General features: G+C 42.2%; 1 protein-coding gene across 1 annotated transcript in view; it reads right to left on the reverse strand.

The window, feature by feature from the left end:
* Positions 1-14,093, reverse strand: part of GALNT12 (polypeptide N-acetylgalactosaminyltransferase 12) — a 48,536-nt gene that overhangs the window by 15,803 nt on the left and 18,640 nt on the right. The window contains exons 6-7 of the mRNA XM_009643512.2: positions 6,782-6,958; positions 3,987-4,118 (exon numbers count right to left, since the gene is read on the reverse strand). Of these exons, the coding sequence (XP_009641807.1) occupies positions 3,987-4,118; positions 6,782-6,958 (309 nt within the window). The remainder of the gene's footprint in view (positions 1-3,986; positions 4,119-6,781; positions 6,959-14,093) is intronic.

Below are 14,093 nucleotides of genomic sequence, written 5' to 3' on the forward strand. Positions count from 1 at the left end.
TTAAGTGCAGTGCTGAAATGGGTATATAACGTTGATGACTAAGATCCTTTGAAGGAATCAATGATGAGACACTGCTGTTGGAATTCAGTTGCTCACCCCAGCAAGCCCAGATCTCCCTGGGAGGCTCAAGAACATACAAGCATGTGTCTGAAGCAATGGTGTGTTCACTTGAGATTAATATCAAACACGAATTTCTCCCACTTCCTTTAAAAGTCTGTCTCAAGCTTTCAGAAGCTGTACAGCCAACAAAGTGGTGCATATTCTCCTGTGATGGGCATCACGTCTCCAGGTCTAGTCAGCCATAATCTTGGGTACCAATTCAACCTCAAGTGGCAGCTCCACAAATTGTATTATAATGCAGTTTTAGAGGTATACCCTAGAGGAGGCGGTTTTGGAGCCTGATACCTCTGAGAACTTGTAACACCAGGCATGCAATAGTCTTTTTGATCACATAACTTAAGCTACATAGCTAAGATCTCTTCTTCTGTAAGCCTGTCCATATATATCATGTGTTACTTAGAACATTTTGTAAATTGTCTCTTTCATGTCACAGCAAAACAAAATTCTTCATAGTTTCAAAGGCTTAAAAACTTTTTTCCGGATTTTTTTTTTTTTAAGGTTATATCTGGTCTAAATTAAAATGAAATTATGACTAAGCATTTGGAAATTCACTGAATGTGACATGGTCTTGGGGGAGAATGTGGAAGGAAGCTGCCAGTAGAAAACCTCAAGTTTTTGATCTCCCAACTAATTCCGTCAGTTGCAGATGGCTTTAAGGATAGGTGGTGAAAAGAGCCATCGGCTAGATAGTCACAACAGACATCAATCAGCTTAGTTGCTTCACATTCAGCCAGAAGAAAGATCAGCTAGAAAATGTTTGAGAAGAACAAAGAAGAACTTCTCATATCAGAACATAGTATGATCTCACTGCCAAGTGATCAAACCTACAGAAAAGGAGAGATAAAATCCTAAATTTTGTGTCAACACTGTCTTTTAAAAGCAATCTGGATGCCACGTTCAAAGCTAAATTCACTGACTGACCATAATCTTTATCCTCAAATATGCATCCTGAATGCCAGCAATACTTCGTATACCTTAGAGGGGAGAGGAACCCTGACCATTCCCCTCGCTTTGCAGTCATGCATTTCCACAGTCACCAATAACATGAAAATATCACAGAGCTGCACAGTTCCTCTATCTTCGCCTAGCTGCACAATGCACCAACATCACAGTACTAATATTAAATACACAAGATGGCTCAAAGTTCTTCCTAGAGGTGCCCTAAGAAGATGCAACCCCTTAGCATCCCCTCCCAGGGTAGCAGAATTTTAAGCAGACCTAGTCTGGGCTACCTAGGTGGGCAATCTGCACAAACCTGGGGTTCAAGTCTTTTTAAGATTTCACACCAGCTGAAGCACAAGTACGGTATACACTTTGCTGCTAAGTGCACGCTCAAGGATGGCCAAATCAGATGCTGTGCCAGGAAGAGAGAGACATCAGTGCTCTACACGAGAACCTAAAAGGGATTATCAGCCTTTCCAGAAATGCTGACATCTGATTATTTTAACCCACTAAGTGCCTACCAGCTTCACTCCCTCCTACCCCCCCAAATAAATTATTAAAGTCAAAATGTTTAGTTCACGTCCCACACAAAGTTCCAAAGCTGGATGGAGGCCAAGGACAAGTAAGAAGTTATTTCCCTCATGTATAGGCCTCAGACAGTTTGTAAGAATGCAATCATAGCTCAGGCAAAAAAATATTCAAAATTAGTATGTTTAAATAAAGTTTTAGGCAGCTAACTTTTTAGACAACCAAGCTTAATATAGATATTTTTATCTACATCTCAAGAGAAAAAATTTAGCACAAGTGTCTATTTGTCAGTGCACAGCACTGAATGCTGCTCAGTAATTCCTGCATTTATTTCAGTAACATATGGCTGACCTCCGGGTAATCTTAGAAACATTTTCAACTTCAGTGTAAAGATTTTCAAGGGAGGGAGAAATCCCCATATTCCTTTGCAATCTCTTCGTACAATTAAATAACCTCACGCTAAGCCGAGCTGTTAACAAAGCTGACGCTTTTAAACACAGTATTTTTGTGAACCAGAAAAGCACTACACAGCCAAGGCAGGAGTAAAGAACATGATCAGTGATTCACTGAGGTTAGCAGATGGGACTTAATATCCACAAATCAGCTGAATCTGTAGGTGTCATTTTTGCACTGTTACCTTCTTAGAGTATAACTGTACTTTTATCACGTTTTAAATTCTTCCTGCCAAAAAAAAAACCCCGGTGTATTCTTACGCTAACAGCTAGATGACAGCATTTAAGAATTGTTTTTAGAGAACTAGAGAGAGCACACCTAAATTACACTGTAGGTTTCTCAAGCAGCTCCGAACAAGAATTATGACTTCTACATACTGTCAACACCTTTCCTGAGGATGACACGTGCAGTTAAATCAGGAAAGAAACCACACAAATCCCTTCCCCTCCCCAGGAGGCTGAGGTGCTATCACCACCACTAGTAGAGGCTTTCTTTTGGAGGGTGAAGGATGGAGGTGGAAGAGGGGATGAGGTTAGTGAAACGCTCCTGGAAGGCAAGTCTTATACTGTCTTATTGCTTCAGCTGTCTCTGACCTTGTCAGTTAGTGATCCAGCACAAAGCAACAAAAAACAAACCAATGCTGTACCGGGGTCTGTTCAAGGTACTGGATGTTACCTTTCATGCCAGCGATCACACGGAGATACCAACTCAAGTGCAAGCTCCAAGACAAGTGGAAGAGGAGGGTGGCTACTCTCTCAGAGGCTCCTTAGGGCTTTGCTGCCAACTGATGCACTCCCTATGGGAGCTCCTAGAGCTCCCCGTGGGAAATACAGCTCCCCGTGGGAAAGCACAGAGTTTCTGCCTTAGCATCTTTTCCATTCAACAGGTAACAAAGCTATTGGGGAAGACTGTGGGGAGACTTGGTTCCTGTACGTCCTGTATGCCCACAGCGATCGGGTCTCACTGAAGGAGATCCAGCAGAAATAGAGTAACTAAAGCGCAGATGGCAGCGAGCCGAGACGCTGGTGATAGGGGCTGGATGTGATGCAGCAGGGCGGGAATGCACCTTAGAGAGGTCTGCAGAGTGATCGAGTTACCAGCAAAAGTACTTCTAAGTCAACGTGGCATTGGTAATCAGGAAGGTATTTCACACATCTTTGCCCGGCAGAAAGGTGCCCTCTTGTCTTCCTAACAAGACACGCAGCAGATATCTGCTGATTTTTCAGAGGAAGCAGGTATTTGCTGCATCATCTCTGCCTTCGTCCCTTCCAAATGAAATTACAGCAATGTGATACACATGGAGCTATAGTTTATATTTATTTGTAAGCTGCGAACAGCATAGAAACGTGTCGACTCTTAAAAAAGGAGAAGAGGATTCTGATGTTGAACCAATGAAAACTCTTGTGAACCTGTGCTGGTCTAAAGTGACCTCCAGATTAAAAATTAACACATTAGTTTTGACATACACAGTCCTGTATGATCTGTGAGCACATAGCACCAGCTCTCTTTCCCATCATCAGAGCATCATAGTTTTCATCAGATAAAGTACGCAAATACCATTTCAAAGCAAAGCACACACTTTCCATTTTCAAGCTGATAACTAAAAACTAAACCACTTTGGTACTCTCTTTCTTTTTTGCTATGCTACATTTCAAGAAATAAAAAAAAAAGTCATCATTCACTGGCTTTAATACTCCCAGGGTGTCACTTGGAAGGCGTAATTCATGGCAACATTACCTGTTCTCCTACCCTCTCACAGAACTCCTTCATAAACAGCGTCTCCTAGAATAAAGATTCTGAGAGAAACCACATTCTAAAGTCTACCAATTCTAACTGAATTCTACCAAAATCCCAAACGGATTTTGGCATAAAAATACCTTCATACTGAGTTAGTAGGAGAGCTCAGAGAACCGCGAGGAGGCCCCTTCTCAGCAGCCACGTACCATTCCAAAGAAGCCCGGTCTGTCCTCAGGTACATGAAGCTCTGGGTACACGTTCTCCAAGAACCATTTGAAGTCCTTACATTTCAGCTTCTCTCGAAGGAGTCTCCTTTCTGACACATCCCCATATGGTTCCTGAAAGAAAAGACGAAAAAAAAAAAAAAACAACAAAAAAGATTAAAAAAACCCCCAACCAGAACAGATGCTCTCTTTTAAGTTATCTGTATACATTATTAGGAACCGTATGCTAAAGTGATGAGTAGGGCTTTTAGCAAGGAAAAATCCCCATGTTTGGGTGCTGGATTTGATTTCATGATCCTTACATTTGTTAAATGTTGACAAAAAAAAGAATTGGAACAGTGCACGTAAAACTTTAAAATATTCTAGAAGACAGTGTATCTGAGAAAGCTCCCCGGATCCGCAAGTAAGGAAGTCCTTGAATACAGATTGCTGGGAACTGAGAAGGCGTATTGGAAAATAAACCTTCCATTAGGTGGATAATTGGAAATCTCAAAAGCAGTGAATGAATCTTGGGAATTTTAAATTATTCCACCATGCAGTTGCAAATTACCTGTACAGACAGCTTTACTGACAAAAATCTGTAAAATCTGCTAATGTTTCCTTCGAACGTCATAGTTTTGGGGGGCGGGGAGTATGAAATCTTAAGCCTCCAGAGAAAAGCTTTCATTGCAGACTTTTCAGACTTTTTCCTGCCTATAGATTGGAGCAAAGTTCCCATCTTTTCATGTCTGTCGTCAAAAATCTATCTTTATATTGACTAGGGACTTCAAACACTCAGGCATGAGATACTGTTTGCAGCCCCCAGATTTTTACAGGTCACTTGACACAAAAAAACCACAAATACATCTGCATTTCTCAAAGCTGTGGAAATATCACTGAAAAAACAACGCAGACATAAAACAGAGGCAGGGATGCCTGCTTGAATAAACAAACAGCACGACACATTAGTTCCGAGGTCTGAACATTAATCTTGAAGCGAAACTTTATGGAACCAAATTCTGCAGCCATAGCATCCATCATTTTTCCATTATGCTATGGAACTGAATATTTGGGTTAGATGAAATAAAAGGGTCTGAACTCAACCGCCGCAACAAGTGGTGCACAGAGTATTATGGAAAGCAGAGTGCATTGGCGGCAGCTTCAATACGTGCAAAAAAACCACACGAGTCTCAGCTTACATCCGCTGTGTTGCGATAAGCCAACGTGCAAAACTTCCAATAGTGACACGCAAATATCCTTCAAAGTTAAAGTTCTGTCATCGCAGACATCAGCTGCCCAGAACTTTACAAGAAAAACTGTCAGCATTTATTGCTGTTTTCTTTTTGCACATGACAAGCAGAATCGGGCTGGCATTGCCTGTGAGCTCCCCGCTTCGGATACACAAAACCCATGTTGCTCTCAAAGTCAGACTCTAATAATAAACCTAAATGGCTTTTATGATGTTAAAGTAAAACAATTATTACAAATGCATAGACCATAATAATCTAATTACCCAGTTTAATCCAGAGGAACACGAGATGGAAGCTAACCAAATTCAGCTTCCCCAGTGTCCTCCAGTGTATCTTTTAAAAGCGTAATGGTTTCAAGAGCATTTCCCCCCCTCCACATGTCTGTTGGGGTAGGCCACCCAAAGGCGCGGGGAGCTCCCTGTCCCTCTGCCTGGTCCCTAAGCTCTGGCCTGGGGTAGCCAGGGGCAGGTGCCCAGCAGCCCACTATTTCCCATGCACAAAACCCAGCAAGCCAGCACTTCAAAAACTTCACGTGCAAAGAGAAGTGTCTGGGGCGATTAAGCTCCTCCAGAAACAGCAACAGCAAAGAGTGATTTCTTTTAGGCCTGAATTTTGGACTTTGTGCCAGAGGTTCATATAAGTAATTTCTAGACATTGTGAGGATATTTCAGTATTATTGTCTTCCAGCCTACAGGTCCCTCACGATAAATATATCCAAGCTATAAATTTGCACACTGCTTTACTGTTCTGATCTACTCAATTTTAACAGTATTTGTCTCCTGAAAAATTTTGCAAACAAATAATGTGGTATTTTCTTCCTCATGGAAAATAAAAATATTAACTTAAAAAAAAAATAAAACCACAGAACTGATACTTCAAACATTTTATTAGGAACATTTTATCTGAGTTCCCAGGACTGATTTTAATTAAGTTAATCTTTACAATATTGATTTTCTGTTTGGTTTTTTTTTGTTTGGGTTTTTTTTTTTGTTTGTTTGTGTTTTGGGTTTTTTTGGTTTTGTTTTTTTTTTTTTTAAATCAAATGTTGTGCAGCAGTAAATCAAACAGAAAAATCCATTTCGTCTTACATCAGCCCAAAATTTTACAATTATCACAAGACAGGTAATTTTGCTAAAGATTACTACCATGCTGTTCACTTAAAGATCTACTGTCCATTGAACTTTGTCAATAAGCATTCGTTAATTGTGTGTCTCTTCTGTAATTCTTTATTGATAGAATCCTGTATCAGCTGTTTCATAGAAGCATACCTTTCAGGCTAAACAGCTCCTCCTTACTTGGGTCACCTTGCTTAACTTTATTCTTTCATTCATTCATTTAATATGGACACAAATGTGGCCACCTTCTAGTCTTAGAATTTCTGGTTTTTTCCCAAGGAATTAAAAATTAACTATACATACACTTATTTTACGTTTGGCAAAAGTTTCAGAAACATAAGAAGCACTTAACGTTAAATATTAGCTAAATTAATAGTTATTTCACTGAAAACAAGTTCTATTGGAGTTCCAAGAACAATGGACTTGAACTTACCAGGCGAGCGTGTGGGTTTCGGTGGTAATAAAGTTCTTTATATTCATCCATCCACACTTCAGCTGCACGCACACTGTTTGCCAAAGCTTTGGACCGTGAGTACGGAGCTTGTTTGGGGAAAATGTGACCTACATGTGAGCACGGGTGGACCTCGAGACTTCCTCCACACTGCCATATCTGAACAAAGAATTGACATTGTGCGTCATTAATTTGACTCTTTGCAAGCGGAAGGATACAATAACAATAAGCCTTTGTAAGGATAATACCTTCTCAAGAATATCACAGCATAGTACAAGCAACACATACAATAATTTTGTGTCTCATTTGATGAATAAGCTGGATAAAATGATATCATTGTCAGTTCAGAGCAAATCACTGGGAGTAACAAGGAGATAACCCCATCTCTGGTTTTATCTGGTGTGCAATTATCCCTTTCTTAGCTTCACTTTCTCTGAAGGCACAATACGAATTGGTTCACAATATTTCTTGCAGGTCTAACTGGGGTCTACAATTCAAGTTATACAGGCATTATTTAAAAAAACAAAAAACAAACAAACAAAAACCAGAGAGAGAGAGAGAAAAGCAAGAAAAGATAAGGAGAGGGATGTTTCTTGCCCAAATTAGCCATGCAAATAGCCATCTCAGAAAGAAACCGATGACTGATAACTGATTTCTTACCAGAAAACTCTTTGCCCATATCCTACTGGAAAGTTGACCTGACAAAACAGGTAACCTTGTCATATTGTTGGAGCATGCTAAGTTGTGTTCCCATTTCTACATTCACCATTTCATAAGACAAGCATGGGTGCCTGATCATAAAAATATAACTAACCTTTTTCATTGGAAAGCTGGGAAAGGAACCCCAGACCTAATGCATGAAAAGAAAAACAAAAGTAATTCTGTAACTAACCCATGGTGGTCCAGCCAACATTAGTGAAACAACCTCCCCTACCTAAAGCAATATGCCTACTCGCTGTCAAGGAAAGCACCTGAACCTGAACATGGAATTGGCAGAACTCACTGTGCCCTTGTCCCTCTGCCCCAAGTCAGGAGTGAAAGCCCCTAAATGACCACCAAGCAGATGCTGTGCAAATTTTTGTAATTATACTCTTCTCCTTTGAAAATCGTGGACTTTTGGCAGCTCATCCACACAGCCACCTTCCCGTCATCTGTTCTGATCTCAGGTTTGGTATAATGAAAGGAAAGCACAGCTAAGCCTTTCCTATTTAATACTGTGCGCAACCACAGTCTGGCAGACACCCTCTATCTGAAGGGTGCCTGAAACAAGGTTTCTGAAATTTAGTCAGATGGGAGTAGGACACATTGCTGCACTTGAGCAAACTTGAGGCTATCACCAATGGCTCCAACAGACTTTCCACAGAAGTTTTTTTTGAGAACCAGCACTCCAGTGAGCTACTTCTCCTCCTGTATTCACCCGTGCATAGGTGGCAGCTCATCTGTCCTTTGTAAATGGAGGACAAAGGAAATTAGCTGAAGTATGTTTAACGGGTAGAGAGGTTTGCCCCCTGACAACCTTCTTGTATAGCACATACATTTTAATTACACGTTATTCAAATTAACACAGCAGGAGCAGAAGCTATGAAGTAGCAAGTCACAACAATGACAACAGATCAGTGATGGGACTTTTCCCCATCTCTCTCCCTGGGACTTTCAGGGATCTAGATAGTCACTACAGATGTAGGCTTTCAGCATACACAAGACAGACGCCGTCTTCAGACTGCCTTTTTTTTTTTTTTTTTTTAAAGTTACTTATGATTTCTCTCAAATTCCTTACCTTAGAAATCAATGAATGTTGTCTCCATTGATTTGGTTTTGGATAATGACATCAGACCTTCACGTGTGGCACAATACTGTGCTTAATAACAAAACTGTAAGCACTCTAATAGATATGTTTACTTCCAAAACAAACTGTTTCCTTAAAGCTATAGGTAATTCATGATTCAACGACAGAGAGCACTGGATAATCTTTACTTCCTGGATTGAAAATTTTAATTTCTTGTTTTGCATGAGAGGTTTCTGTCTTCTTTTTTGTTGCTTTTCCAGCAAGTGGTGCATTTGTCATGTGAACAGAAAGATGATTAGAGAAATTATAAAAGAAACCTAGAATTCTGCACCGATCTTTTAAATTATCTGCATATTTTCGCAAGTTACGCTACTGCCATTTTGAAAGCTGCCAAGAAACCAGCTATCCAACTTTCACTTTAAGATCTCCCAGTTTGAGATCTGTTTCAAAACAACAGCTTTCTTACATTATTAGTTCTATATCCAAGATTACTTTTTTAAAGTTGAAATTTATCACGCAAGGTTTTTGTCAACAAATATTAAATGCCATTAAATTTATTAAACAATTTCCATATTTGTTACATTCCATATAAGCCTTTTTTTTAATTGATCATTACTGTTTTGATCAGTCTGGTTTTAAACAAGATATGAGGAACGGACCATAAAGACTAATGAAGTACAGTTAAGAAGGAAGCATGTTCTACTCTTCCTTGATATAAGTCTGATTTAAATGGATTAGAACAGACTGACCATATCTCTGTTAAATTGCTGCCAAAAAGAATTCCACAACAGCTGATTTTTCAATAATTAAAATTCTGAATTTCTCTAAAAAAATAACTGTAGGTTGCTAAGCAATTCTCATTAAATTCTGCTTCCTTTATTAAAAAGTTCAAAACTTGTCTTCCTATTACAAAAAAAAAAAAAAGTATATTTCAGCTAAACAATTCCTCAAAAGGCTTATTATTTTTTTGAATGGAAAACACACTTTGACTTTGTTATAAAATCAGGTACCAACAAAGAGCAAGGAAAAGAGAGAGAAAGCAAGGAATCACTAGAGAAACCGAAGTTGACTACCAAATGCTAAATGAGTGATTCTTATTTAGGGTTCTCCCCCAAAACTATTTGCACCTCCTTTAACAGAGAAGCACATTAGATTTTATATTTTGCAGGCTCACGTGCATGAAAACATGTTTCTTTACTAGGTCTGGCTAGCTCGCAGATCATTATGAAAGCGTACTTTTTTCCTTCAACACAAAAAGAAAACAAGTTGGCATTCATTTCTACTTTCACTTTCATCTTGACACATGCAGACTATCGATATTTTTTCTTTTCTTTTCTTTTCAGAGATAGATGGTGGCATTATGAAAAGCTACAATAACAGTACAGATCTCGCCATGGGATCGCCATCCCTGCCAGGGTCTTTGGACAACTGACCTAATTGCTGGGTCAATGAATGCTAAATAACAAAAGCTCTATAAGCTCTACCACCTCCATTCTAACATTTTAGGACCCTCTGGAAGAAATAAAAAAATTTAAAAAAAAAATAAAAAGGATGCTACCTCCTGGACAAAGACAAACTGCAGAAAATGCTCTGATCCTGCCCCTCTCTCTGCTGCTTTTTTGCTTGCCAGCTTGTGGCTGAGCCCCCCTGCACGGTGCTCGTGCATGACCTGCGGGGAGCTGGGTGAGCGCAGGGGCCTCCCAGCTGCATGAACCCATCCCGGCTGCTCCTACTACAAGACAGATCTCCAGATCTGGGCAGAAAGAAACAATGCAAGAAGATCAGAAAAGAAAAGACCCCAGGCAGTCGGAGGCATATCATCCAGGCCTGTGGGCAATTAAATTTCCAAGAGAAGAAAGGGCTTCACCAGTAAATAATTTTGTGTTTTGGCATATGCGTGGTATTCTCTTGTGCCATAGTGGTGGGTTGAAGGAGAGACTGCAGGTGTATCAAGCAGTGGTTCCCAGAAACAAACTTATGTTGGAGTGTCCTTAGCGGGACCAAGAGCAGAGAGAGGGGAAAAAAGCTGCAACCAGGTTCCCCTCGCTCCACATACAGAAGGGAGAAGATGAAAGGGCTTGTTTTGCATCCCTCAGAAAGAGGAGTTTCAATGCTCATGAAGTGAAATTTTATCCAGCCAAACCGCATTAAGCGATTCAAAATCATGGCACATTGACTTGATCCTTCATTCAGCACACAGCCTCCACCTCTTTTAAGTCATCGTCCCTTTAGCCAAAGCTTTGTCCTTGTTGCACCCCTCAAAACCACAGAGAATTTCTTCAGTTTAGAATAATCAAAGTACAAGAAATAGGAGGCTTGAGGACAGGTCCTTTCATGTCATTGGGAACGGGTGGCGTTTTCAGAAACAAGAACCATGAATTAATTTACAGTGTTTTTCAGTATCCCTGCTCCCAATTTTCAGGTCTGGCAGGTCTAGAAACCACAGAGACAACAGAATTAACACTGATTTATCCCTTTTGACCTTCTTCAGCACCACGGGCAGCCAGAAGAACATAGTTAAGCAACATCATAGCGCTCTGCTCTCTTCCACAAAAACCCTCGCCACAGGAAGCAGGACTTCAAGGACTTGAAATCAAATAGAGGAAAGCATGTTGAACACAAATTGGATCCAAACGCCTAGATCCTACTGGCAATCTGCACTAGTAAAACTAACACACCTGAGCATATTCACTGGCCATTGCACAGTCCGTCCTGAAAAACTGCTGGCCTCCCAGAGGAGAGCTGCTCCATCCACCTGCAGCCCACAAGAGCCCCACACCTGCCCCTCCGCTTTCTCATTTAAGCTCCTCACGAGCCACATCCCCACTCTTGACCCAATGCATGACACCCTGCACACGTCTGGCTGCTGGAGGACTACCCCGAGACCCTGGGCTGGTGCACCCCTGTGCCTGCTCAGCCCCTGCGGGGCACAGCAGCATGCCCGTGCACACCCCACAGCGCGCTGGCTCCCGGAGACTCTGCTGCTGCTCCTTTTGTGCTTTTCCTGTGGGCTGGGTGGCCTCTGATGCTTCCTCCGGCCCATGAGAGGACCACTTTTCTCCATGTTGAAGGAGCAAAGGCACTGCTCATACATGCCGCTGCACCCCATGGGGCCAAACACCTGGTTCAGGGGAACCAGTAACATCAAAAATGAGACTTGATGCCAGAGCCTGGTAGAGGTCAATGGCAATGATAGCTTGGGTCTACATCTGCAGCCAGAGCAGGGGCATTCCATGTTGTACAGGGCAGGGGTCAGGCTTGTCCCTGCCTGCAAGCCTTGGTCTCCCAAAAAGCGACACACAAAGAGCAGAAAGCCAAGAACTGCAGGCAGAGAGGGTCATCTTCAAGGCTGTCTACAAGAAGCTGTAGAAAGCTCCCACAATATGTCTCAGAGGAGTAAACCACTGCTGTCTGGGGTGGTGCCACCCCTCACTCCTACTGGTTAGGGGGCAGTCATTTTGGTCCCATCAAATCTGTGGCAGCCAGGGTCACAGAGAACTGCAGACATTTCAACAATGTGAAGTATATCCTGTAAAGTCTACTTCTGTCAACGGTGGCTGTTGTTTCTAAGCTTTCTGCTTTGGGAGAGGTGCAAATTTCTGCTGAGAGGCAGAGCACGTAGTACTACTTTCCCAAGCAGCATCCTCTCTACCCCACGGGTGCTCTGTCTGGTTGCACATGCACTAGCAGATACAAACCAGTGCCTGCAAGAGACAGTCTTGCTCAGGAGATGCAGATACCCAACATGCTACTGTTACACTACATTTGTGGGAGATAGCGTCATGCTCTCTGATACAGCTTGCCGCTAAACTTGAGTTTCCTGTCTCTGCTTGTTTGCCTGCTGCAATAGCATCAGAGCTGAGAAAGTAAGAGACAGAGCAAGCCCCAGGTCAGCAAGCATCTGTACCCAAAAATGCATGACTCCCTCATTGTCGTGACCCCGTCTGATCCCTCAGTAAGCAAGAAAAACAATTTTCCCTTGCCAGAGTTAGCTGGGGATGGCATCCACCACCAGGCTGCTTTCCAGCTTAACCTACCTTGGGTTGTGACTGATGACAAGCACGACCATTTCTTTGGGCCCTCAAGTACAAACCCAATCTATTGCTACTTCTGGCTCCCTGAGCAGCCTCTCTAAAGGAGGCATAAAAATAATTTCATCACAAGCTATCTCATAGCACCTGGCCCCGTGACTGAGCAATTATCTCACAGAAACGAAATCCCCTCCAGTGAAAAGACCCACTGCAACATAAACATCAACACAGGCTACATCAGAACTGGAGAAAGCTGGGAGACTCCTGCTTCAGAAGCGCACAGAGCTGATGGAGGTGGGTAAGCTGCTTTGAGCTTCAGGTGGAGACCTGCTGAATTCACTGACCAAGACAAGTAGGCTGTGTGTTTGGACTTACATGCCAGAACCTTTTGCCTGTGTGAGAAAGGAGGTGGTCATGTACTCAGATCAAACAGTGATTCCAGCTGAGAAATCCCTCTCCAGAGAGAAACTATGTCAGCTCTAGTCTGCGCTTATTATCCTCCCTAATCCTTTTCTTCCCTTATTTTCACACCCTCTTTGCTAGGATTTCTACACTACAGGCAGCAGGAGACAGGAACAGCAGCCACGAAGACTCCATGCTTCTCTGGTTAACAGGCAGACATCAAGTGAGACAGTCTGCTGGTGCCTCCTTTCTCAAGAAAGTGGTTTTGTAACATTAAGGTACTATTTATCCCTGAAATCTGCTGTAACCTGGTAAAAAAACAACAGGAAAACATCAATCCTCCTGTCCCACAATCCAGTGACACGCAGAAATACAAGCATGACCATAAAACATACCTGATAATGAGCAGGGAAAAAAAGGGGAAATCCAGGATACTAAGTTGTGAACTCCCTGCAAGCCAAAAACAGCTCTGCAGTGTACCTCTTACAGCACCACTGCATTGCTTCAGCAAGCTAAGAGTGATAGGGGGCAAACCACAGGCAGCCAGTGCTCAGTGGGAATCAGCAGCAGCACAGGTAACAGTGGAGTTGAGGAGGACAAGACTGTTTTGCTCGTCAGTCTGGACCATCTTGTATCTTCTCTCTCTTCCCCTGCCATAAATCTTTTTCATTCCAGCTATCTATTTGCCTCACACCTGAGCACTGGTCCACCCTCTGGTGGCGTACAGCTCTACTGTTCCTAGAGATTTTCCCATCACCTTTTATGACCTTTATACAAACTTTTCCTGAAGTGAAACAGAATAAAGCCTTAAAGAATTGCAGGGGCTGACTTGTCCTGCCCCACTTGTAGCTGCCACTAGCTGCTTCCCGCTCTCCCCATCAACCGTGGTGAGAGCTCCAGAGTCACATTTACGCATTATAAACATCTTTCCAATGACCCTCTTCAAGCCACAAGAACCTCATGAAGTTCAACAAGGCCAAGTGCAAGGTCCTGCAACTGGGTCGGGGCAACCCTCGGTATCAGTACGGGCTGGGGGAAGAAAGGATCGAGAGCAGCCCTGCCAAGAGGGACTTGG

The sequence above is a fragment of the Egretta garzetta genome, unplaced genomic scaffold (assembly GCF_000687185.1).
Source record: "Egretta garzetta isolate BGI_Z169 unplaced genomic scaffold, ASM68718v1 scaffold88, whole genome shotgun sequence".
Classification (NCBI taxonomy): domain Eukaryota; kingdom Metazoa; phylum Chordata; class Aves; order Pelecaniformes; family Ardeidae; genus Egretta; species Egretta garzetta.